The 23,371-nt window shown below is 40.1% G+C and overlaps 1 protein-coding gene across 1 annotated transcript; it reads right to left on the bottom strand.

Moving 5' to 3' along the window:
* Positions 1 to 7,717: 7,717 nt before the first annotated feature.
* LOC134310695 (uncharacterized) lies at positions 7,718 to 8,996 on the bottom strand. The gene is made up of 8 exons (XM_062992321.1): positions 8,988 to 8,996; positions 8,849 to 8,898; positions 8,691 to 8,760; positions 8,504 to 8,590; positions 8,320 to 8,418; positions 8,158 to 8,235; positions 7,962 to 8,060; positions 7,718 to 7,858 (listed from the first exon to the last, which is right to left on the bottom strand). The coding sequence occupies exons 1-8, from the start codon at positions 8,994 to 8,996 to the stop codon at positions 7,718 to 7,720; spliced, it is 633 nt and encodes a 210-aa protein (XP_062848391.1).
* Positions 8,997 to 23,371: the final 14,375 nt, after the last annotated feature.

The following is a 23,371-nucleotide window of genomic DNA, read 5'->3' as shown; positions in this document are numbered from 1 at the left end:
CTAATAATGTGTCAGAAGTAATGATCATGACATCTCTCACATCCCTAATCAAGAAATATTACCAGAATCACGGGTTCCTCAGTTGGTTGGTCAGGGGCCACCAGTTGCCAGTTTGTCATTTCCACCTTAAAAAAACACACATACACACAAACAATAAATATACAGTAATATGATGTAATTGTAAAGTTAGTTTTATCCTAAATTAAACATACCTGAAAGTCACTGGTCTCATCCAATGCTTCTTCGTTGTCTATAATAAAGAATTATTATTATTGTTATTGTATGAATTTATTTGTGGTAAGTGCACAAACATTGTTAAAGCAAGTGGAGATGAATAATGTCTGATCTAAATAACGCGTGTTCTGAAATTGGGCGTGTTTAGAAATTGACTGTACAGTGCGACATTGGGTGTGTTCTGAAAAAAAAATCGTTTTTATGTTAGTCTGGATACAAAGTTGCTATTTACAGCAAATCACTCATTTATTCGTTAATTTATTAATTAATGTATTCATTTATTTATCAGTGTTCTGTACAGAACTGACTCAAGCCAAGTAAAGTGCACAAAGCTTATAAGCTAATGGCTAATAGCTAATTGACCGGGGAGGGAGGGGTGTGTTGTTTACCATTTGTGGCCGGCTGAGGGCGCTCAGGAGGCGGGTTGGTTCTTTGCCGGTGCCGGTAATACATCCAGCCAGCTGAACCCAAAACTACCACCCCGGCGGCGCACGCCACCTTCCAGAAACTTCCCTCAGCGAGTTTGGGAAGAAATTTGCCAAGGTCCATTAGTTTTTATTCAGTAAATTTGCTGTTAAAAGAGATTTTTATGGAGCGCAGAGAAACACGTCTATATCGCAAGGATACGGAAACACTAATGAGGCTGGTTACTAAGGTCTCTGCTTTTAACATCCTTAGAATGGGTCACGTGATTATCAACTAGTAGATCGGTAATCATTTCATAAAATTAGAAATATACTTTATTTCAGATGTTTAACATCTAAAAGGGTGTAAAAAGTAGATTTGTATTATATAATTAATAAAAACTATTAATAATAATAATAATAACTGGTTTGATTCAATTACAATGAAGTGTCGATTCCTTCCAAGTGTTCAATTCAACGAACCGATTTCTCTGAACTGCCCAGTGTAGTGTGGAAGCAATACAGGCATTCTAACTTTACACACATAACAAAGCGAATATTTTTATTTAAATATATTAATAATAGTATTTAAACTTTACATTACGTTCTGTTTCATTTCCTTTTAATCTATTTATTATGCTGCTGTCTGACGAGCAAAGCCGGCGCTATGGGGGTGCTGGGGTGGGCCCTGGGCTCTCCCCAGATTTTCTTCCTCCAAGCAACGCAGTCCAGAACCGGGGATGATTTAAATGATGGAGGCATGTTTCTTTCTAAAATCCCAATAACCATCTCTGAATCAGTGGCACTGGTACATTTTTAAGTCACCCATGCCTTGGGCACTGATGCACCCCATACCATGGTAGAAGTTGTCTTGTACTTTTCACTGATAATAATCAGAGATCTGTTGTTCCCACAAAAAAGCTTGGGCTGTGGTAAACATAGATAAAATGTGATAAATATATGTAAAATGCTACAAAAAATAGTTGTTTTTTTATATGCTGAACTAGAATCCCTTCACCCTCAAAGCTAAAACAGCCTCCACCACTCTAAAAGAGCACGTTCTTACAGCTATACAAGATTTAGGAGTATGGCTGTGAGAATTTGTGTGCAGTCAAATTCCCCAATTTCTCCCCCCTAATTTAGTCGTGTCCAATAACCCTGGTTGCGTCACTCTATACTGATTTGACCCTTCACCGCTGACTGAGGACGCCTCTCAACCGACATACGCCCCCTCCAGTAAGTATAGACTGCACTTTTCATCTGCACGAGTCGAGTTCATACATCGACGGGCACTGTATATGGAGGGCCACACATGATTTAATAGTCTTTTTAAAGAAAGAAAGAAAGAAAGATAGATAGATAGATAGATAGATAGATAGATAGACTGTCCGTGGAGCAGCTCTGTGACAGCAGCTTGTCACTGAACATGCTCCTCTGGTTAATGATCACTGTATGCAGTGGGTGACTGACATTGTCCATGATGGAGTAGAGTTTACACAGTGTCCTCTTTTCTGCCACCATTGCCAGTGGTTCCAGTTTAGTGCCGACCACTGCACCAGCTCGCCTAATCAGTTTGTCCAGTCGTGCTTCATCTCTCTTCTTAATGCTGCCACCCCAGCACAGCACAGCATTAGTGAGAACACTGGCCACAACAGAATGATAGATCATATGCAGGACATTACAGGACAGGAGCTGGCTCTGTCCCTTTCTGTATAAGGCGTCAGTACTCACTGACCAGTCGAGTTTGTCATCCAGTTGCACCCTTAGATATCTGTAGGTCCTGACAACTTCCAAGGCATTTTCTTTGATAGATATTGGTTGCGTAGGCCATCCTGACCTGCGAAAGTCCACTACCATCTCCTTTGTCTTTGATGTCTTTGATGCAGTGTTAGAGTCACCTCCTTTGGCTTTCACTACCTGTGAGGAGTTGTGTATGTTCTAGTGTCTGATTTCATCCCAAAAGCAAACAGGAGGTTGACTGGTTCTTTTAAATTGCACCTGTGTATGTGATGCTGTTCAATGATTCAATAATAAAAACACTGAAAATTAACTCTCTATTTTCAGTGAATAAGCCTATTATTTTACATTAGCCTAAAATATATGCAGTTCCATGGGACCATAGAACACATCAACAGGTTTCCCATATGTCCTTATGGAAAAAAAACCCTTAAAACTCAACGCCACTCCCAGAACCCATTGACGTTGAGTTTAAAGGTACCACTGTACTTAAGTCCATTAAGCGTTGCACAGCCCACAGAACCTGTGAAATATTTTCTTAATTCATTTAGCTAATGAAGCCTTGTATTATATACACGATAATGCCAAAAGTGTTCGCTCGTCTGCCTTCACACACATATGAACTTGAGTGACGTTCCATTCTTAACCCATAGGGTTTAATATGATGTCTGCCCACCCTTTGCAGCTATAACAGCTTCAACTCTTCTGGGAAGGCTTTCCACAAGGTTTAGTAGTGTGTTTATGGGAATTTTTGAACATCATTCCAGAAGCGCATTTGTGAGGTCAGACACCGATGTTGGACGAGAAGGCCTGGCTCTAATCATAGTCTCCGCTCTAATTCATCCCAAAGGTTGAGGTCAGGACTCTGTGCAGGCCAGTCAAGTTCTTCCACACCAGCTAATCTAAAGGCCACATGAAGTTTGGAGGTCTGTAGTGAATGACTCTCTGCGCACTATGCACCTCAGCATCCGCTGACCCTGCTTTGTCATTTTACAAGTTGCTGTCGTTCCCAATCGCTTCCACTTTGTTATAATAGCACTGACAGTCGACTGTGGAATATTTAGTAGCGAGGAAATTTCACGACTGGACTTGTTGCACAGGTGGCATCCTATCACGGTACCACGCTGGAATTCACTGAGCTCCTGAGAGCGACCCGTTCTTTCACTAATGTTTGTAGAAGCAGTCTGCATCCCGAGGTGCTCGGTTTTATACACCTGTGGCCATGGAAGTGATTGGAACGCCTACATTTAATGATTTGGATGGGTGAGTGAATACCTTTGGCAATATATTGTATTGTATACCCTATGTCTAGTTTTTATTAAATACAGTATTGGCCAACATTAAATATTACCCATCTTCCTGACTGTTTAGTAAAACAAAAGCCAATATCTTCAGAAAGAAATTCATATGTAGCAACTTTATATCATTAGTATATTTCAATAACATGAGCAATTACGTTCCACAATAAAAGTTAATAAATTTATTGAATTCTTCATTGTTTAACCACCATTTCATTCTGTTTGGAGTCAGGGAGGGTCCACCTTAATGGGCGATTCAAAGTCATTGGTTGATTCAAAGTCAATCACAGGAACGGAATGAAGATGAAACTTACTATGTGACATGAACAGGATTAAAGACTCTTTTCTAATACTTTGAACAACCTTGTAACCATTTGTGAGCTTCTTGCACCTGTCTACTGGTAGTTTATTCCACCCTTCCACTCATCCAGTGTAATTCTCTTACATTTTTGCAGGGTCCCTTTTCACAATAGCAGATTTCTGCTCTCTCCTAAGATCTTTACCTGGATTGTGATCAGGAGTCATTGTTGGTCTGTTTCAAACACTTATCAACCATTTGGATGTGTTTTGGGCTAGTATATACAGCTATAGGACTCATTTTGTTTGACTTAAACCTTGTTTTCTTATACTTGGGAGCACATTTCACTCTGAATTGCTCTAATAATCCTCAGATTTTATTGTTTCTGATACACTTTCCAGACCTCCAGTACCAGAAGCAGGAAAGTAGCCCCACAACAACATGAATCCTCCACAATGTTTAAATGTAGGTAGGGTGCATTTTTTAATAGGCTTTGTTTTGTCATCTATACTCATAAAACTGGCATTTTACGTGTGAAAATGGTAGTTAAGCATGAATAAAAATGTACTGAAAAAAATGTACAGAAAACTGTAAATTGTCAATAAAAACGAGACACAAGAAACATTGATTTCAAAGCAGTTTATTTATCTAAGAATTAAATACACAAATTAGCAGTAAAGAAATGACTGTTCATGCTATAAAAATGATTTCAAACCTAAACACATCTCTTAATAATTCATTTACAGTGGGGTCAAAAAGTATTTAGTCAGCCACTGATTGTGCAAGTTCTCCTACTTAGAAAGATGAGAGAGGTCTGTAATTTTCATCATAGCTACACTTCAACTATGAGAGACAAAATGAGAAAAAAAAAATCCAGGAAATCACATTGTAGGATTTTTAAAGAATCTATTTGTAAATTCTGGTGGAAAATAAGTATTTGGTCAATAACAAACAAACAAGATTTCTGGCTCTCACAGACCTGTAACTTCTTCTTTAAGAAGCTCTTCTGTCCTCCACTCGTTACCTGTATTAATGGCACCTGTTTGACCTTGTTATCTGTATAAAAGACACCTGTCCACAGCCTCAAACAGTCAGACTCCAAACTCAACCATGGCCAAGACCAAAGAGCTGTCGAAGGACACCAGGAAGAAAATTGTAGACCTGCACCAGGCTGGGAAGAGTGAATCTACAATAGGCAAGCAGGTTGGTGTGAATAAATCAACTGTGGGAGCAATTGTAAGAAAATGAAAGACATAAAAGATCATTGATAATCTCCCTTGGGGTCAAGATCTCATCCCGTGGGGTCAAAATTATCATGAGAACGGTGAGCAAAAATCCCAGAACTACACGGAGGGACCTGATGAATGACCTGCAGAGAGCTGGGACCAAAGTAACAAAGGCTACCATCAGTATACACACTACGCCGAGAGGGACTCAAATCCTGCAGTGCCAGGCGTGTCCCCCTGCTTAAGCCAGTACATGTCCAGGCCCGTCTGAAGTTTGCCAGAGAGCATATGGATGATCCAGAAGAGGATTGGGAGAATATCATGTGGTCAGATGAAACCAAAATGGAACTTTTTGGTAAAAACTCAACTCGTCGTGTTTGGAGGAAGAAGAAGAACCCAAGAACACCATACCTACTGTGAAGCATGGGGGTGGAAACATCATGCTTTGGGGCTGTTTTTCTGCAAAGGGGACAGGGCGACTGATCCGTGTTAAGGGAAGAATGAACGGGGCCATGTATCGTGAGATTTTAAGCCAAAACCTCCTTCCATCAGCGAGAGCATTGAAGATGGAACGTGGCTGGGTCTTCCAGCATGACAATGATCCCAAACACACCGCTCGGGCAACCAAGGAGTGACTCCGTAAAAAGCATTTCAAGGTCCTGGAGTGGCCTAGCCAGTCTCCAGACCTCAACCCCAGAGAAAATTTGTGGAGTCCGTGTTGCCCAGTGACAGCCCCAAAACATCACTGCTCTAGAGGAGATCTGCATGGAGGAATGGGCCAAAATACCAGCTACAGTGTGTGCAAACCTGGTGAAGACTTACAGGAAACATTTCACCTCTGTCATTGCCGACAAAGGTTATGTTACAAAGTATTGAGTTGAACTTTCGTTATTGACCAAATACAGTGCCTATAGAAAGTCTTTATACCCTATCGAAATCCTTGCCTTTTGTCACATTATACCCTGAAAATGGAAAGAAATTATGTCTAACTTTTTCCAGCTGTATTTGCACATTATAACCCTCTTCATCAAAGTGAAAATTACACTTTAAGAAAATCTGATAAATTACTATAATTTAATTAGTAAAATACCTGGTTTGGATAAGTAACCAGCCCCTTAGAGTGAACATTATAAACTTGCTCAGGTACAACCAATCACCTTCCAGATCACACACCAGGCTAACTGGCCCACACCCGACATCAATTGTACTGGTTTTGCTTACTTCAGAATAAAACCAGCTGTTCCTTGACGAGCCCACTACTAGCAGTGCATGGTAACACCATGGTTGGAAAGGTGCTTTCAAAATGGTATGTTTGGCGAACACAGCACACCACCAACAATACACCATACCTACTGTGAAGCACGGTGGTGGCAACATTTTGTTATCAGGGTGTTTCCCTTCAGCAGGAACTGGGCAATTGGTCAGGATTGAAGGGAAAATGGATTCCTCCAAGTACATCCACATTCTTGAGGAACACATGCGGCCCCCTGCTACACAGCTGAAGATGGGTAGGAGATTCATCTTCCAGCACGACAATGACCCTAAACACACTGCCAAAAAAACAAAGTAGTGGCCTAAGGATAGGAAGGTAAATGTCCTTTAGTGGCTAAGTCAGAGCCCTGACCTAAATCCGATAGAAAATCTGTATATGGACTTGAACAGAGCAGTGCATTACCGGTCACCAGGAAATTTGACTGAACTTGAACATTTCTGCAAGAGAGAATGGGCAAATATTCCCCAATCCAGATGTGCAAAGCTGGTAGGGACATATCCAAACAGACTCATGGCTGTAATTAAAGCAAAAGGTGGCTCTACAAAGTACTGAATCAGGGGACTGATGACTTTTCTAACCCTATTATTTTACTTTTTAATTTTTTTATTAATTTTCAGAACGTTTAATTTTTTCTCATTGCTTGAATGTTGTAAGGCAAAATATGTAAATAAAGCTGGAGAAAGATTTCTTTGTTGGGAGTTTTGATTTCAGGCTGTACGACTAAAAAGTGATTTTCAACCATAATTTACAAATAAATTCTTTAAAAATCCTACAATGTGATTTCCTGGATTTTTTTTCCTCATTTTGTCTCTCATAGTTGAAGTGTAGCTATGATGAAAATTACAGACCTCTCTCATCTTTCTAAGTAGGAGAACCTGCACAATCAGTGGCTGACTAAATACTTTTTGGCCCCACTGTAGATGATCAAAATTCTATCATTCATAAACAATATAATATTGAATCACACTAAATATCTTAAAAGTACAATTATCATCAGTAGTAATAACGACTGACACAATAACTATTAAATACTCTGATCTGATAAACCTGTAAAGAAGAAGCAAGAATAACGTTAGTGATAGATTATTATAAAAATGTATTAACTGCATACTTACCTTTGAGAAACCTGAGCAACAAGAACCTAAAAACAAGAAAGTGTTCCTAATAAAGTGATCTGTTAAATCTAAACATTGGATCTATGTGAAAGACTGTGTAAGAAATGAGAAAGGAAGAGATTAAAAGGTTGCTCAGAATTTCCTCAAGGTCTTCAGCATCTGCTGGACGTGCAGCTTGAGGAGGTCCAGCACCACATGAGCCAAGCCTTCAGGATCTTCATAAAGTGCTAGTGGCTGTGAGAAAACCGCTTGAAGGAATTCGGTCAGCTGCTCCTATTAACGAAAAACACACACATTTCCAACATGATATCACTGAGAATAAAAACTCTCCTTCATGATGTGTAATATGGGGTGAAATGAAATGTTGAACACTTACTTGAAGAACCGTGAAGCACCGCTGAGCTGCAGGTTGCCAGATCTCGACGTCCCAGCTCATGATGTGCTTGAAAAGTCTATCTAGGAATCCTCCATCCATCTTTGGAAAAGAAGAATAAAAGACTTTAACAATTTCATGGTCACTTGAATGGAGAATTATCATAGGATGAGATAAAAGCTGCTGATAAGTCACTTACAAACTCAGGTGCAGAGTCGTTACTGAACCACCCGAAGAGGAGGAGTTCATACAGCACATCAAGTAAGTTTAGGTGCAGCTGAAAAGAGAAATGTTCAGTTGTGGAACACATACCAGCAAATGTTACATGCAGTAGCTTTAACGAGGTGAATTTCAAGTTTACCTGAACCTCGAACATCTCCAACTGAACTGAGCTCTGATTGGCTGCTTCTTTTAGGAAGCGAATCAGAGCCTCATATGAAAGCTGCACCTCCAGCACATCCTGTCCAAAATAGAATCACATTCTTACTACACACTGCTTTGTTCCTTTAGGTAACTGCTTCAGGTAACCTGGTGAAATCAGTCACCTGCTTGTTTAGAGCTGCTAGGTGCATAACAAGCTCTTTGCCGCTTACAAATAATACGTTTTGGAGATGGATGCTGGTTAACAGGGTCTGAACAGGAGATGAAGCACAATGTCAGAACAGAATGAAATCTGTAAGTGTGGAAACATCTGGTGATCAGAAAGACGGGAGAGGTTTAAGGTGTACTCACAGAGAAGGCCTCACGGAGTGCAGGCAGCTTCAGGGCGACGTCTGTTATTCCACAGTCTTTGAGGTGGCAGCTAAAAAACAAAGTCATAATGAATCTTTCTGTAAAACGTAGTCAGCCTTGTTTAAGATACTACTAAAATGACCTGAAGATGATCCTACCTGATAAAGGGCACCTCACTCTCCTCAGGAGAAAGACCCTCCTCACTGCCCTGTAGTGAGGACAAGAAATGGATGAATTAGACAGTGATGCTGTACAGCCCGGAACTGAAGGGAACGATGCTCGAGTATAATCGTTTACACTGTACATGTCGAATTACCTCAAATTCTGACTCAGAGTCAGTCTTGGAATCCAGGTCCGGTGTATGACAGGTGGACTCCTTCACCCAGTGAGCAGCGTCCTCTTGTCCATCAGCCCAAAGCCGCCTGTAGTCCTTGATCACCTTGTGGGAGGTTTTCTAAAAATGAAACAAATATCAAGACGATAAACAAACCAGGGACAAAATGCAGCACTGTACTGTAATCACATCTGGGCAGTGTAATGAATTTACCACACGGTCCTCCAGCAGAACGTTAACAAAGGTCTCCAAGCGGCGGCAGGATACAAATTCAGTCACCGTTCCAGAGATAGTCTAAAAGGAAAAAATGGATCAGCCAGATTTAGACACATTTGCACTAATCAGAATGTTTAAGGACACAATAAACGAGCTCTCACCTGTATGCCAGTGAAACAAACCGCACTGGTGGTAAAGTAAGGGAAACCCTGCAAAACAACATTTAAATATAAACTCAAAATCTACAACTGTACACAAATTCTCATCTAATTAAAATGAAGCTGGATGTGAAGGATCTGCTCTTACAAGATTATTCAAATGGCAGGTCTCAGCAATGGTGAACCACCACTGCTGGATCTCTGACCCTTCTACCACACACACACAGTATCTTCTGATCTGCACTGACTATAAAACAAACACAAATGCATAGATTATTAGTTATAAACTAAAGGACACGTTTGTGTTTATGATGCAACACTGCTTATGAATATTTGAATACCTCAGACTGAGAACGGTGAGATTCATTAGAAAGGAACTGGATGATTCTTGATGTGCTGTGCAGTTCACGATCACCAGAACGCTGTCAAATTACAGCACAAAGACCATAAATGTTTCTTTTTTAAAGCAGTTTCTTACCACACATCAAACAATCTACTGTAAACAATACAAATTTAAGATGAGATGGACGCTGATCCATCACTAGGCCTCGAATGATATTAGAATTTATGGCCATTTACGGCCTCCGATGAAACCACAACCATTTAATTCACTTATAATGTGTCAGAAGTAATGATCATGACATCTCTCACATCCCTAATCAAGAAATATTACCAGAATCACGGGTTCCTCAGTTGGTTGGTCAGGGGCCACCAGTTGCCAGTTTGTCATTTCCACCTTAAAAAAACACACATACACACAAACAATAAATATACAGTAATATGATGTACTTGTAAAGTTAGTTTTATCCTAAATTAAACATACCTGAAAGTCACTGGTCTCATCCAATGCTTCTTCGTTGTCTATAATAAAGAATTATTATTATTGTTATTGTATGAATTTATTTGTGGTAAGTGCACAAACATTGGTAAAGCAAGTGGAGATGAATAATGTCTGATCTAAATAACGCGTGTTCTGAAATTGGGCGTGTTTAGAAATTGACTGTACAGTGCGACATTGGGTGTGTTCTGAAAAAAAAAATCGTTTTTATGTTAGTCTGGATACAAAGTTGCTATTTACAGCAAATCACTCATTTATTCGTTAATTTATTAATTAATGTATTCATTTATTTATCAGTGTTCTGTACAGAACTGACTCAAGCCAAGTAAAGTGCACAAAGCTTATAAGCTAATGGCTAATAGCTAATTGACCGGGGAGGGAGGGGTGTGTTGTTTACCATTTGTGGCCGGCTGAGGGCGCTCAGGAGGCGGGTTGGTTCTTTGCCGGTGCCGGTAATACATCCAGCCAGCTGAACCCAAAACTACCACCCCGGCGGCGCACGCCACCTTCCAGAAACTTCCCTCAGCGAGTTTGGGAAGAAATTTGCCAAGGTCCATTAGTTTTTATTCAGTAAATTTGCTGTTAAAAGAGATTTTTATGGAGCGCAGAGAAACACGTCTATATCGCAAGGATACGGAAACACTAATGAGGCTGGTTACTAAGGTATCTGCTCTTAACATCCTTAGAATGGGTCACGTGATTATCAACTAGTAGATCGGTAATCATTTCATAAAATTAGAAATATACTTTATTTCAGATGTTTAACATCTAAAAGGGTGTAAAAAGTAGATTTTTATTATATAATTAATAAAAACTATTAATAATAATAATAACTGGTTTGATTCAATTACAATGAAGTGTCGATTCCTTCCAAGTGTTCAATTCAACGAACCGATTTCTCTGAACTGCCCAGTGTAGTGTGGAAGCAATACAGGCATTCTAACTTTACACACATAACAAAGCGAATATTTTTATTTAAATATATTAATAATAGTATTTAAACTTTACATTACGTTCTGTTTCATTTCCTTTTAATCTATTTATTATGCTGCTGTCTGACGAGCAAAGCCGGCGCTATGGGGGTGCTGGGGTGGGCCCTGGGCTCTCCCCAGATTTTCTTCCTCCAAGCAACGCAGTCCAGAACCGGGGATGATTTAAATGATGGAGGCATGTTTCTTTCTAAAATCCCAATAACCATCTCTGAATCAGTGGCACTGGTACATTTTTAAGTCACCCATGCCTTGGGCACTGATGCACCCCATACCATGGTAGAAGTTGTCTTGTACTTTTCACTGATAATAATCAGAGATCTGTTGTTCCCACAAAAAAGCTTGGGCTGTGGTAAACATAGATAAAATGTGATAAATATATGTAAAATGCTACAAAAAATAGTTGTTTTTTTATATGCTGAACTAGAATCCCTTCACCCTCAAAGCTAAAACAGCCTCCACCACTCTAAAAGACCATGTTCTTACAGCTATACAAGATTTAGGAGTATGGCTGTGAGAATTTGTGTGTAGTCAAATTCCCCAATTTCTCCCCCCTAATCTAGTTGTGTCCAATTACCCTGGTTGAGTCCCTCTATACTGATTTGACCCTTCACTGTTGACTGAGGACGCCTCTCAACTGACATACGCCCCCTCCAGTCAGTACAGACTGCATTTTTCATCTGCACGAGTCGAGTTCATACATCGACGGGCACTGTATATGGAGGGCCACACATGATTTAATAGTCTTTTTATAGATAGATAGATAGATAGATAGATAGATAGATGGATAGATGGATAGATGGATAGATAGAAAGATAGATAGATAGATAGATAGATAGATAGATAGATAGATAGATAGATAGATAGATGATAGATGGATAGATGGATAGATAGATAGATAGATAGATAGATAGATAGATAGATAGATAGATAGACAGATAATAACTCAACACACAGCCATTAATGTCTAAATAGCTGGCAACATAAGTGAGTACACCCCACAGTGAACATGTCCAAATTGTGCCCAAAGTGTCAATATTTTGTGTGACCACCATTATTATCCAGCACTGCCTTAACCCTCCTGGGCATGGAATTCACCAGAGCTGCACAGGTTGCTACTGGAATCCTCTTCCACTCCTCCATGATGACATCACGGAGCTGGTGGATGTTAGACACCTTGAACTCCTCCACCTTCCACTTGAGGATGCGCCACAGGTGCTCAATTGGGTTTAGTCCATCACCTTTACCTTCAGCTTCCTCAGCAAGGCAGTTGTCATCTTGGAGGTTGTGTTTGGGGTCGTTATCCTGTTGGAAAACTGCCATGAGGCCCAGTTTTCGAAGGGAGGGGATCATGCTCTGTTTCAGAATGTCACAGTAAATGTTGGAATTCATGTTTCCCTCAATGAACTGCAGCTCCCCAGTGCCAGCAACACTCATGCAGCCCAAGACCATGATGCTACCACCACCATGCTTGACTGTAGGCAAGATACAGTTGTCTTGGTACTTCTCACCAGGGCGCCGCCACACATGCTGGACACCATCTGAGCCAAACAAGTTTATCTTGGTCTCGTCAGACCACAGGGCATTCCAGTAATCCATGTTCTTGGACTGCTTGTTTTCAGCAAACTGTTTGCTGGCTTTCTTGTGCGTCAGCTTCCTTCTGGGATGACGACCATGCAGACCGAGTTGATGCAGTGTGCGGCGTATGGTCTGAGCACTGACAGGCTGACCTCCCATGTCTTCAACCTCTGCAGCAATGCTGGCAGCACTCATGTGTCTATTTTTTAAAGCCAACCTCTGGATATGACGCCGAACACGTGGACTCAACTTCTTTGATCGACCCTGGCGAAGCCTGTTCCGAGTGGAACCTGTCCTGGAAAACCGCTGTATGACCTTGGCCACCATGCTGTAGCTCAGTTTCAGGGTGTTAGCAATCTTCTTATAGCCCAGGCCATCTTTGTGGAGAGCAACAATTCTATTTCTCACATCCTCAGAGAGTTCTTTGGCATGAGGTGCCATGTTGAATATCCAGTGGCCAGTATGAGAGAATTGTACCCAAAACACCAAATTTAACAGCCCTGCTCCCCATTTACACCTGGAACCTTGACACATGACACCAGGGAGGGACAACGACAAATTTGGGCACAATTTGGACATGTTCACTGTGGGGTGTACTCACTTATGTTGCCAGCTATTTAGACATGAATGGCTGTGTGTTGAGTTATTTTCAGAAGACAGTAAATCTACACTGCTATACAAGCTGTACACTGACTACTCTAAGTTATATCCAAGTTTCATGTCTATAGTGTTGTCCCATAAAAAGATATAATGAAATATTTGCAGAAATGTGAGGGGTGTACTCACTATTGTGATACACTGTACATACTATATATATGTATATATACACACACATGCATGCATACAAGTACAACCCTGCCTGGTGGAGTTTTCAAGCCTAATGGCTCTGGGTACGAAGGACCTTCTAAGCCTGTCCGTGGAGCAGCTCTGTGACAGCAGCTTGTCACTGAACATGCTCCTCTGGTTAATGATCACTGTATGCAGTGTGTGACTGACATTGTCCATGATGGAGTAGAGTTTACACAGTGTCCTCTTTTCTGCCACCGTTGCCAGTGGTTCCAGTTCAATGCCGACCACTGCACTAGCTCGCCTAATCAGTTTGTCCAGTCGTGCTTCATCTCTCTTCTTAATGCTGCCACCCCAGCACAGCACAGCATTAGTGAGAACACTGGCCACGACAGAATGATAGATCATATGCAGGACATTACAGGACAGGAGCTGGCTCTGTCCCTTTCTGTATAAGGCGTCAGTATTCACTGACCAGTCCAGTTTGTCATCCAGTTGCACCCCTAGGTATCTGTAGGTCCTGACAACTTCCAAGAAATTTTCTTTGATAGATATTGGTTGCGTAGGCCATCCTGACCTGCGAAAGTCGACTACCATCTCCTTTGTCTTTGATGTCTTTGATGCAGTGTTAGAGTCGCCTCCTTTGGCTTTCACTACCTGTGAGGAGTTGTGTATGTTCTAGTGTCTGATTTCATCCCAAAAGCAAACAGGAGGTTGACTGGCTCTTTTAAATTGCACCTGTGTATGTGTGATGCTGTTCAATAATTCAATAATAAAAACACTGAAAATTAACTCTCTATTTTCAGTGAATAAGCCTATTATTTTACATTAGCCTAAAATATATGCAGTTCCATGTGACCATAGAACACATCAACAGGTTTCCCATACATCCTTATGGAAAAAAAACCCTTAAAACTCAACGCCACTCCCAGAACCCATTGTCGTTGAGTTTAAAGGTACCACTGTACTTAAGTCCATTAAGCGTTGCACAGCCCACAGAACCTGTGAAATATTTTCTTAATTCATTTAGCTAATGAAGCCTTGTATTATATACACGATATTGCCAAAAGTGTTCGCTCGTCTGCCTTCACACACATATGAACTTGAGTGACGTTCCATTCTTAATCCATAGGGTTTAATATGATGTCTGCCCACCCTTTGCAGCTATAACAGCTTCAACTCTTCTGGGAAGGCTTTCCACAAGGTTTAGTAGTGTGTTTATGGGAATTTTTGAACGTCATTCCAGAAGCGCATTTGTGAGGTCAGACACCGATGTTGGACGAGAAGGCCTGGCTCTAATCATGGTCTCCGCTCTAATTCATCCCAAAGGTTGAGGTCAGGACTCTGTGCAGGCCAGTCAAGTTCTTCCACACCAGCTAATCTAAAGGCCACATGAAATTTGGAGGTCTGTAGTGAATGACTCTCTGCGCACTATGCACCTCAGCATCCGCTGACCCTGCTTTGTCATTTTACAAGTTGCTGTCGTTCCCAATCGCTTCCACTTTGTTATAATAGCACTGACAGCAGGGGCGGCTCGTTCATTAGGGCGATCGGGCGACGCACCACCAAAGGGCGAAAGAGAAGAAATTTTTCTATCACATTCAACCAGTGTTAAACTAGCTGTGACTGTTCTGGAGTCTGTCTTGCCTCTGAACGTCGTAGTCCAATCAGCGTGGAGCTGTGTTCCGTACAGTACCTTCCCTTTTGGGGCGACTCGACTCTAACTGAAAATCGCCCCGGATCGCTCTCATAGACTCTCATGTTAAAGCTCTTTTTTTCGTATTGCAGGCGCTGTAATGCATTTTGAATTACTTCCAGAGGGGCTCGCACTTACGTGCCTGCGTCACACGTAATCGTTCCTTATTTGGAAACTAAACGAGGTGTTCCGTATTTTTATCAATGGGAGAGAGACGCTGCAGATTAGACTGAGAACGGGCGACGTGTATGAAACAGAAGGAAACTGCTGCTACCGTGGGAATTAAAAGGGGTTCGGTTATTATTGTAAGTAGTGTTCACTTTTAGTCTTAGTTCACTTTAGTCTGCTCTCTCTCTCTCTCTCTCTCTCTCTCTCTCTCTCTCTCCATGTTCAAAGTTATTTGTGAGGGCAAACTGACAGATGACTTAAGATGTTAATTATTTAAGCTTTAATTTACCCATTGAACGGGTCACCTTGGCCATCATTGCAACAATTTCCCCCCCTGAGAGATTTGGCAGGAGCCGCCACTGACTGACAGTCGACTGTGGAATATTTAGTAGTGAGGAAATTTCACGACTGGACTTGTTGCACAGGTGGCTTCCTTTCACGGTACCACGCTGGAATTCACTGAGCTCCTGAGAGCGACCCGTTCTTTCACTAATGTTTGTAGAAGCAGTCAGCATGCTCGGTTTTATACACCTGTGGCCATGGAAGTGATTGGAACACCTACATTTAATGATTTGGATGGGTGAGTGAATACTTTTGGCAATATATTGTATAGTATACCCTATGTCTAGTTTTTATTAAATACAGTATTGGCCAACATTAAATATTACCCATCTTCTTGACTGTTTAGTAAAAAAAACCCAATGTATTCAGAAAGAAATTCATATGTAGCAACTTTATATCATTAGTATATTTCAATAACGAGCAATTACATTCCACTATAAAAGTTAATTAATGAATTCTTCATTGTTTAACCACCATTTCATTCTGTTTGGAGTCAGGGAGGGTCCACCCTAATGGGTGATCCAAAGTCATTGGTTGATTCAAAGTCAATCACAGAAATGGAATGAAGATGAAACTTACTATGTGACATGAACAGGATTAAAGGCTCTTTTCTAATACTCTGAACAACCTTGTAACCATTTGTGAGCTTCTTGCACCTTTCTACTGGTAGTTTATTCCACCCTTCCACTCATCCAGTGTAATTCTCTTACATTTTTGCAGGGTCCCTTTTCACAATAGCAGATTTCAGCTCTCTCCTAAGATTTTTACCTGGATTGTGATCAGGAGTCATTGTTGGTCTGTTTCAAACACTTATCAACCATTTGGATGTTTTGGGCTAGTATATACAGCTATAAGACTCATTTTGTTTGACTTAAACCTTGTTTTCTTATACTTGGGAGCACATTTCACTCTGAATTACTCTAATAATCCTCAGATTTTATTGTTTCTGAGACACTTTCCAGACCTCCAGTACCAGAAGCAGGAAAGTAGCCCCACAACAACATGAATCCTCCACAATGTTTAAATGTAGGTAGGGTGCATTTTTTAATAGGCTTTGTTTTGTTATCTATACTCATAAAACTGGCATTTTACATGTGAAAATGGTAGTTAAGCATGAATAAAAATGTACTTAAAAAAAAGTACAGAAAACTGTAAATTGTCAATAAAAATGAGACACAAGAAACATTGATTTAAAAGCAGTTTATTTATCTAAGAATTAAAAACACAATACACAAATTAGCAGTAAAGAAATGACTGTTCATGCTATAAAAATGATGTCGTTATAACGAGAAAGTATGTCGTTATAACGAGAAAGGATGTCGTTATAATGAGAAAAGGATGTCGTTATAACGAGAAAAGTTTATTACCTAGGCCGCTCAGGTGGCGCAGCGGTAAAAAGAAACGCGCTGCAACCAGGGCTGGATTCTGAGAGCGTGGTATCGAATCCAGCCTTGCTTTACCGGTTCGAAGCGGAGTGGCTATATGAGCAACGATTGGCCGGTTGCTCATGTGGGGGGTGGGACAAAGAACCGGATGTGGGTCTCTCTCTGTCAGAATGCGATTGCGTTCTCTGCCGGCTGATTGGAGGCACAGAGATGGGAGAGGGTGCCCTTAGGGTGTGTCTCTACGCATGCAACGCTAGGTGGCGCCAAACTCGTCAATGTGTGGGTGGCAAAGATGCATCTGGCTGCTGCTCGTGTTTCGGAGGGGATACGGGTTAGCTTCAATCACCTCCGTCAGGGCAGGGTTCGGCATAGACAGAGAGGAAGCACGATGCTAATTGAACAATTGGATGCGCTAAAAGGGGAGAAAAAGGGGTAAAAAAAAAAAAAAAAAAGTTAATATTCAACATTTGTCTGGCATTCGGCATTCCGATCTAAATAAGTGCTTGAAAAAACACATAAGACCTTATTTTATGATTTCTTACACGAATGAAAATAGTCAACATACAACAAAAACAATTTTATGTTAATTTTAAGATTACGTCTATTTATCTAAAGAAAGGTTATAATGAAACCGTTTATCAAGCTCCCACTTCATCTAACGAGTTAGGGACCGTCATAAAACTAACTGAGAAACGTAGGAGACATTTACTCTGCACTTATCCAGACAAATAAATCCATTTAAATCTTGTATGATTTGATGAATTAATGTCAAACAATTTTTACACAAACACATCAATGTTTCTCACCTACTACACAAACCTTATTTTTTGAAATAACATAGTATTTATTTTACATTACATTTCAATAAAAATTAGGGCTGTCAAACGATTAAAATTTTTAATCGCGATTAATCTCAGAATTTCATATAGTTAATCGCGATTAATCGCATTAAAAAAAAAATCTGTGTAAATGTTATAGAAAACAAGGATTTTTAAGTGAAATGTTACAATTAAAATGGTGAACACATTTTATGCTAAATGTACTGATGTTAAAAACTGCTGGGACAAGAGAAAACTGTAAGGGAGTTTATTCACTCACATACTAGGCAGTAAATGTCAGATTGTAGGTTAGAATTTCTCCATCAGCAAACATTGTAGATCAGCGGTGCTTTAGGTGGGATAAGGCGTAGTTATTGTATCAGACTTGTCTGTGCTTGTATCGTGACGATGGTTTGATGGACGTTTCTACACGAAGTGAGTGTGTTTTGACCCTTTGGGGCTTCCATAGTTCATGAACTAACGTGCTCGACTCAGCTTTCCGGTATTCGGTACAGAAGAAGAAGTTAATTAAGTGTAATAAAGTGTTCTGCTCCCGACAACTTGTGAATATAGCGTGTATTTATTTCTTTATTATGCAAGTGCATCACTACCACGATCGGTTACATTATGTTAACAAACCGCAAATGAAAAACGGTGGCAAGTCCGACATTAAAACGTTTGTTCTACCAGTCAAGTGTCAACATGAACTAGAATCTGCGTTAACGGCACTATTTTTTAAAATCGCGTTAAATTGAGGTCGCGTTAATGCGTTATTATCGCGTTAACTTCGACAGCCCTAATAAAAATCAATGAATCTGTAATAAAATACCAATCATACAAGATTTAAATGGATTTATTTGTCTGGATAAGTGCAGAGTAAATGTCTCCTACGTTTCTCAGTTAGTTTTATGACGGTCCCTAACTCGTTAGATGAAGTGGGAGCTTGATAAACGGTTTCATTATAACCTTTCTTTAGATAAATGGACGTAATCTTAAAATTAACATAAAATTGTTTTTGTAGTATGTTGACTATTTTCATTCGTGTAAGAAATCATAAAATAAGGTCTTATGTGTTTTTGAAGGACTTATTTAGATCGGAATGCCGAATGCCAGACAAATGTTGAATATTAAACTAAGTTTAGACATTGTTGCTCCTAAAGGAGAATCTTGATCGGCACAACAAGCTGCAGGTTACACAAACTACAGCATCATGCATGTGTGCAAACTGTCTCTCCATCAGCAGATATGCTTCCGTCAGCTATGCAGCATTTAAGGTAATGAACTTTTCTCGTTATAACGACATACTTTCTCGTTATAACGACATCCTTTTCTCATTATAACGACATACTAACGGTATTTTTTTATCTGTGTGGCAGCAATACGCTTCCGTACTTAATAATTCATTTAGATGATCAAAATACTATCATTCATAAACAATATAATATTGAATCACACTAAATATCTGTAAGTACAATTATTATCAGTAGTAATAACGACTGACACAATAACTATTAAATACTCTGATCTGATAAACCTGTAAAGAAGAAGCAAGAATAACGTTAGTGATAGATTATTATAAAAATGTATTAACTGCATACTTACCTTTGAGAAACCTGAGCAACAAGAACCTAAAAACAAGAAAGTGTTCCTAATAAAGTGATCTGTTAAATCTAAACATTGGATCTATGTGAAAGACTGTGTAAGAAATGAGAAAGGAAGAGATTAAAAGGTTGCTCAGAATTTCCTCAAGGTCTTCAGCATCTGCTGGACGTGCAGCTTGAGGAGGTCCAGCACCACATGAGCCAAGTCTTCAGGATCTTCATAAAGCGCTAGTGGCTGTGAGAAAACCGCTTGAAGGAATTCGGTCAGCTGCTCCTATTAACGAAAAACACACACATTTCCAACATGATATCACTGAGAATAAAAACTCTCCTTCATGATGTGTAATATGGGGTGAAATGAAATGTTGAACACTTACTTGAAGATCCGTGAAGCACCGCTGAGCTGCAGGTTGCCAGATCTCGACGTCCCAGCTCATGATGTGCTTGAAAAGTCTATCTAGGAATCCTCCATTCATCTTTGGAAAAGAAGAATAAAAGACTTTAACAATTTCATGCTCACTTGAATGGAGAATTATCATAGGATGAGATAAAAGCTGCTGATAAGTCACTTACAAACTCAGGTGCAGAGTCGTTACTGAACCACCCGAAGAGGAGGAGTTCATACAGCACATCAAGTAAGTTTAGGTGCAGCTGAAAAGAGAAATGTTCAGTTGTGGAACACATACCAGCAAATGTTACATGCAGTAGCTTTAACGAGGTGAATTTCAAGTTTACCTGAACCTCGAACATCTCCAACTGAACTGAGCTCTGATTGGCTGCTTCTTTTAGGAAGCGAATCAGAGCCTCATATGAAAGCTGCACCTCCAGCACATCCTGTCCAAAATAGAATCACATTCTTACTACACACTGCTTTGTTCCTTTAGGTAACTGCTTCAGGTAACCTGGTGAAATCAGTCACCTGCTTGTTTAGAGCTGCTAGGTGCATAACAAGCTCTTTGCCGCTTACAAATAATACGTTTTGGAGATGGATGCTGGTTAACAGGGTCTGAACAGGAGATGAAGCACAATGTCAGAACAGAATGAAATCTGTAAGTGTGGAAACATCTGGTGATCAGAAAGACGGGAGAGGTTTAAGGTGTACTCACAGAGAAGGCCTCACGGAGTGCAGGCAGCTTCAGGGCGACGTCTGTTATTCCACAGTCTTTGAGGTGGCAGCTAAAGAACAAAGTCATAATGAATCTTTCTGTAAAACGTAGTCAGCCTTGTTTAAGATACTACTAAAATGACCTGAAGATGATCCTACCTGATAAAGGGCACCTCACTCTCCTCAGGAGAAAGACCCTCCTCACTGCCCTGTAGTGAGGACAAGAAATGGATGAATTAGACAGTGATGCTGTACAGCCCGGAACTGAAGGGAACGATGCTCGAGTATAATCGTATACACTGTACATGTCGAATTACCTCAAATTCTGACTCAGAGTCAGTCTCGGAATCCAGGTCCGGTGTATAACTGGTGGATTCCTTCACCCAGTGAGCAGCGTCCTCTTGTCCATCAGCCCAAAGCCGCCTGTAGTCCTTGATCACCTTGTGGGAGGTTTTCTAAAAATGAAACAAATATCAAGACGATAAACAAACCAGGGACAAAATGCAGCACTGTACTGTAATCACATCTGGGCAGTGTAATGAATTTACCACACGGTCCTCCAGCAGAACGTTAACAAAGGTCTCCAAGCGGCGACAGGATACAAATTCAGTCACCGTTCCAGAGATAGTCTAAAAGGAAAAAATGGATCAGCCAGATTTAGACACATTTGCACTTATCAGAATGTTTAAGGACACAATAAACGAGCTCTCACCTGTATGCCAGTGAAACAAACCGCACTGGTGGTAAAGTAAGGGAATCCCTGCAAAACAACATTTAAATATAAACTTAAAATCTACAACTGTACACAAATTCTCATCTAATTAAAATGAAGCTGGATGTGAAGGATCTGCTCTTACAAGATTATTCAAATGGCAGGTCTCAGCAATGGTGAACCACCACTGCTGGATCTCTGACCCTTCTACCACACACACACAGTATCTTCTGATCTGCACTGACTATAAAACAAACACAAATGCATAGATTATTAGTTATAAACTAAAGGACACGTTTGTGTTTATGATGCAACACTGCTTATGAATATTTGAATACCTCAGACTGAGAACGGTGAGATTCATTAGAAAGGAACTGGATGATTCTTGATGTGCTGTGCAGTTCACGATCACCAGAACGCTGTCAAATTACAGCACAAAGACCATAAATGTTTCTTTTTTAAAGCAGTTTCTTATCACACATCAAACAATCTACTGTAAACAATAAAAATTTAAGATGAGACGGACGCTGATCCATCACTAGGCCTCGAATGATATTAGAATTTATGGCCATTTACGGCCTCCGATGAAACCACAACCATTTAATTCACTAATAATGTGTCAGAAGTAATGATCATGACATCTCTCACATCCCTAATCAAGAAATATTACCAGAATCACGGGTTCCTCAGTTGGTTGGTCAGTGGCCACCAGTTGCCAGTTTGTCATTTCCACCTTAAAAAAACACACAAACAATAAATATACAGTAATATGATGTAATTGTAAAGTTAGTTTTATCCTAAATTAAACATACCTGAAAGTCACTGGTCTCATCCAATGCTTCTTCGTTGTCTATAATAAAGAATTATTATTATTGTTATTGTATGAATTTATTTGTGGTAAGTGCACAAACATTGTTAAAGCAAGTGGAGATGAATAATGTCTGATCTAAATAACGCGTGTTCTGAAATTGGGCGTGTTTAGAAATTGACTGTACAGTGCGACATTGGGTGTGTTCTGAAAAAAAAAATCGTTTTTATGTTAGTCTGGATACAAAGTTGCTATTTACAGCAAATCACTCATTTATTCGTTAATTTATTAATTAATGTATTCATTTATTTACCAGTGTTCTGTACAGAACTGACTCAAGCCAAGTAAAGTGCACAAAGCTTATAAGCTAATGGCTAATAGCTAATTGACCGGGGAGGGAGGGGTGTGTTGTTTACCATTTGTGGCCGGCTGAGGGCGCTCAGGAGGCGGGTTGGTTCTTTGCCGGTGCCGGTAATACATCCAGCCAGCTGAACCCAAAACTACCACCCCGGCGGCGCACGCCACCTTCCAGAAACTTCCCTCAGCGAGTTTGGGAAGAAATTTGCCAAGGTCCATTAGTTTTTATTCAGTAAATTTGCTGTTAAAAGAGATTTTTATGGAGCGCAGAGAAACACGTCTATATCGCAAGGATACGGAAACACTAATGAGGCTGGTTACTAAGGTCTCTGCTTTTAACATCCTTAGAATGGGTCACGTGATTATCAACTAGTAGATCGGTAATCATTTCATAAAATTAGAAATATACTTTATTTCAGATGTTTAACATCTAAAAGGGTGTAAAAAGTAGATTTTTATTATATAATTAATAAAAACTATTAATAATAATAATAATAACTGGTTTGATTCAATTACAATGAAGTGTCGATTCCTTCCAAGTGTTCAATTCAACGAACCGATTTCTCTGAACTGCCCAGTGTAGTGTGGAAGCAATACAGGCATTCTAACTTTACACACATAACAAAGCGAATATTTTTATTTAAATATATTAATAATAGTATTTAAACTTTACATTACGTTCTGTTTCATTTCCTTTTAATCTATTTATTATGCTGCTGTCTGACGAGCAAAGCCGGCGCTATGGGGGTGCTGGGGTGGGCCCTGGGCTCTCCCCAGATTTTCTTCCTCC

Source organism: Trichomycterus rosablanca, chromosome 3 (genome assembly GCF_030014385.1).
Source record: "Trichomycterus rosablanca isolate fTriRos1 chromosome 3, fTriRos1.hap1, whole genome shotgun sequence".
Classification (NCBI taxonomy): domain Eukaryota; kingdom Metazoa; phylum Chordata; class Actinopteri; order Siluriformes; family Trichomycteridae; genus Trichomycterus; species Trichomycterus rosablanca.
The sequence above is the reverse complement of the archived record's forward strand: the minus strand, read 5'-3'. Positions and strand labels throughout refer to the sequence as shown.

What these genes read in the sequence shown, in the direction of transcription:
- LOC134310695 (XM_062992321.1), bottom strand. An exon ending in AGTGAGGTGCCCTTTATCAG is followed by an intron (nt 8,761 to 8,848) that starts GTAGGATCATCT and finishes TTTGTTTTTTAG; the next exon opens with CTGCCACCTCAAAGACTGTG. An exon ending in TAGCAGCTCTAAACAAGCAG is followed by an intron (nt 8,419 to 8,503) that starts GTGACTGATTTC and finishes TATTTTGGACAG; the next exon opens with GATGTGCTGGAGGTGCAGCT.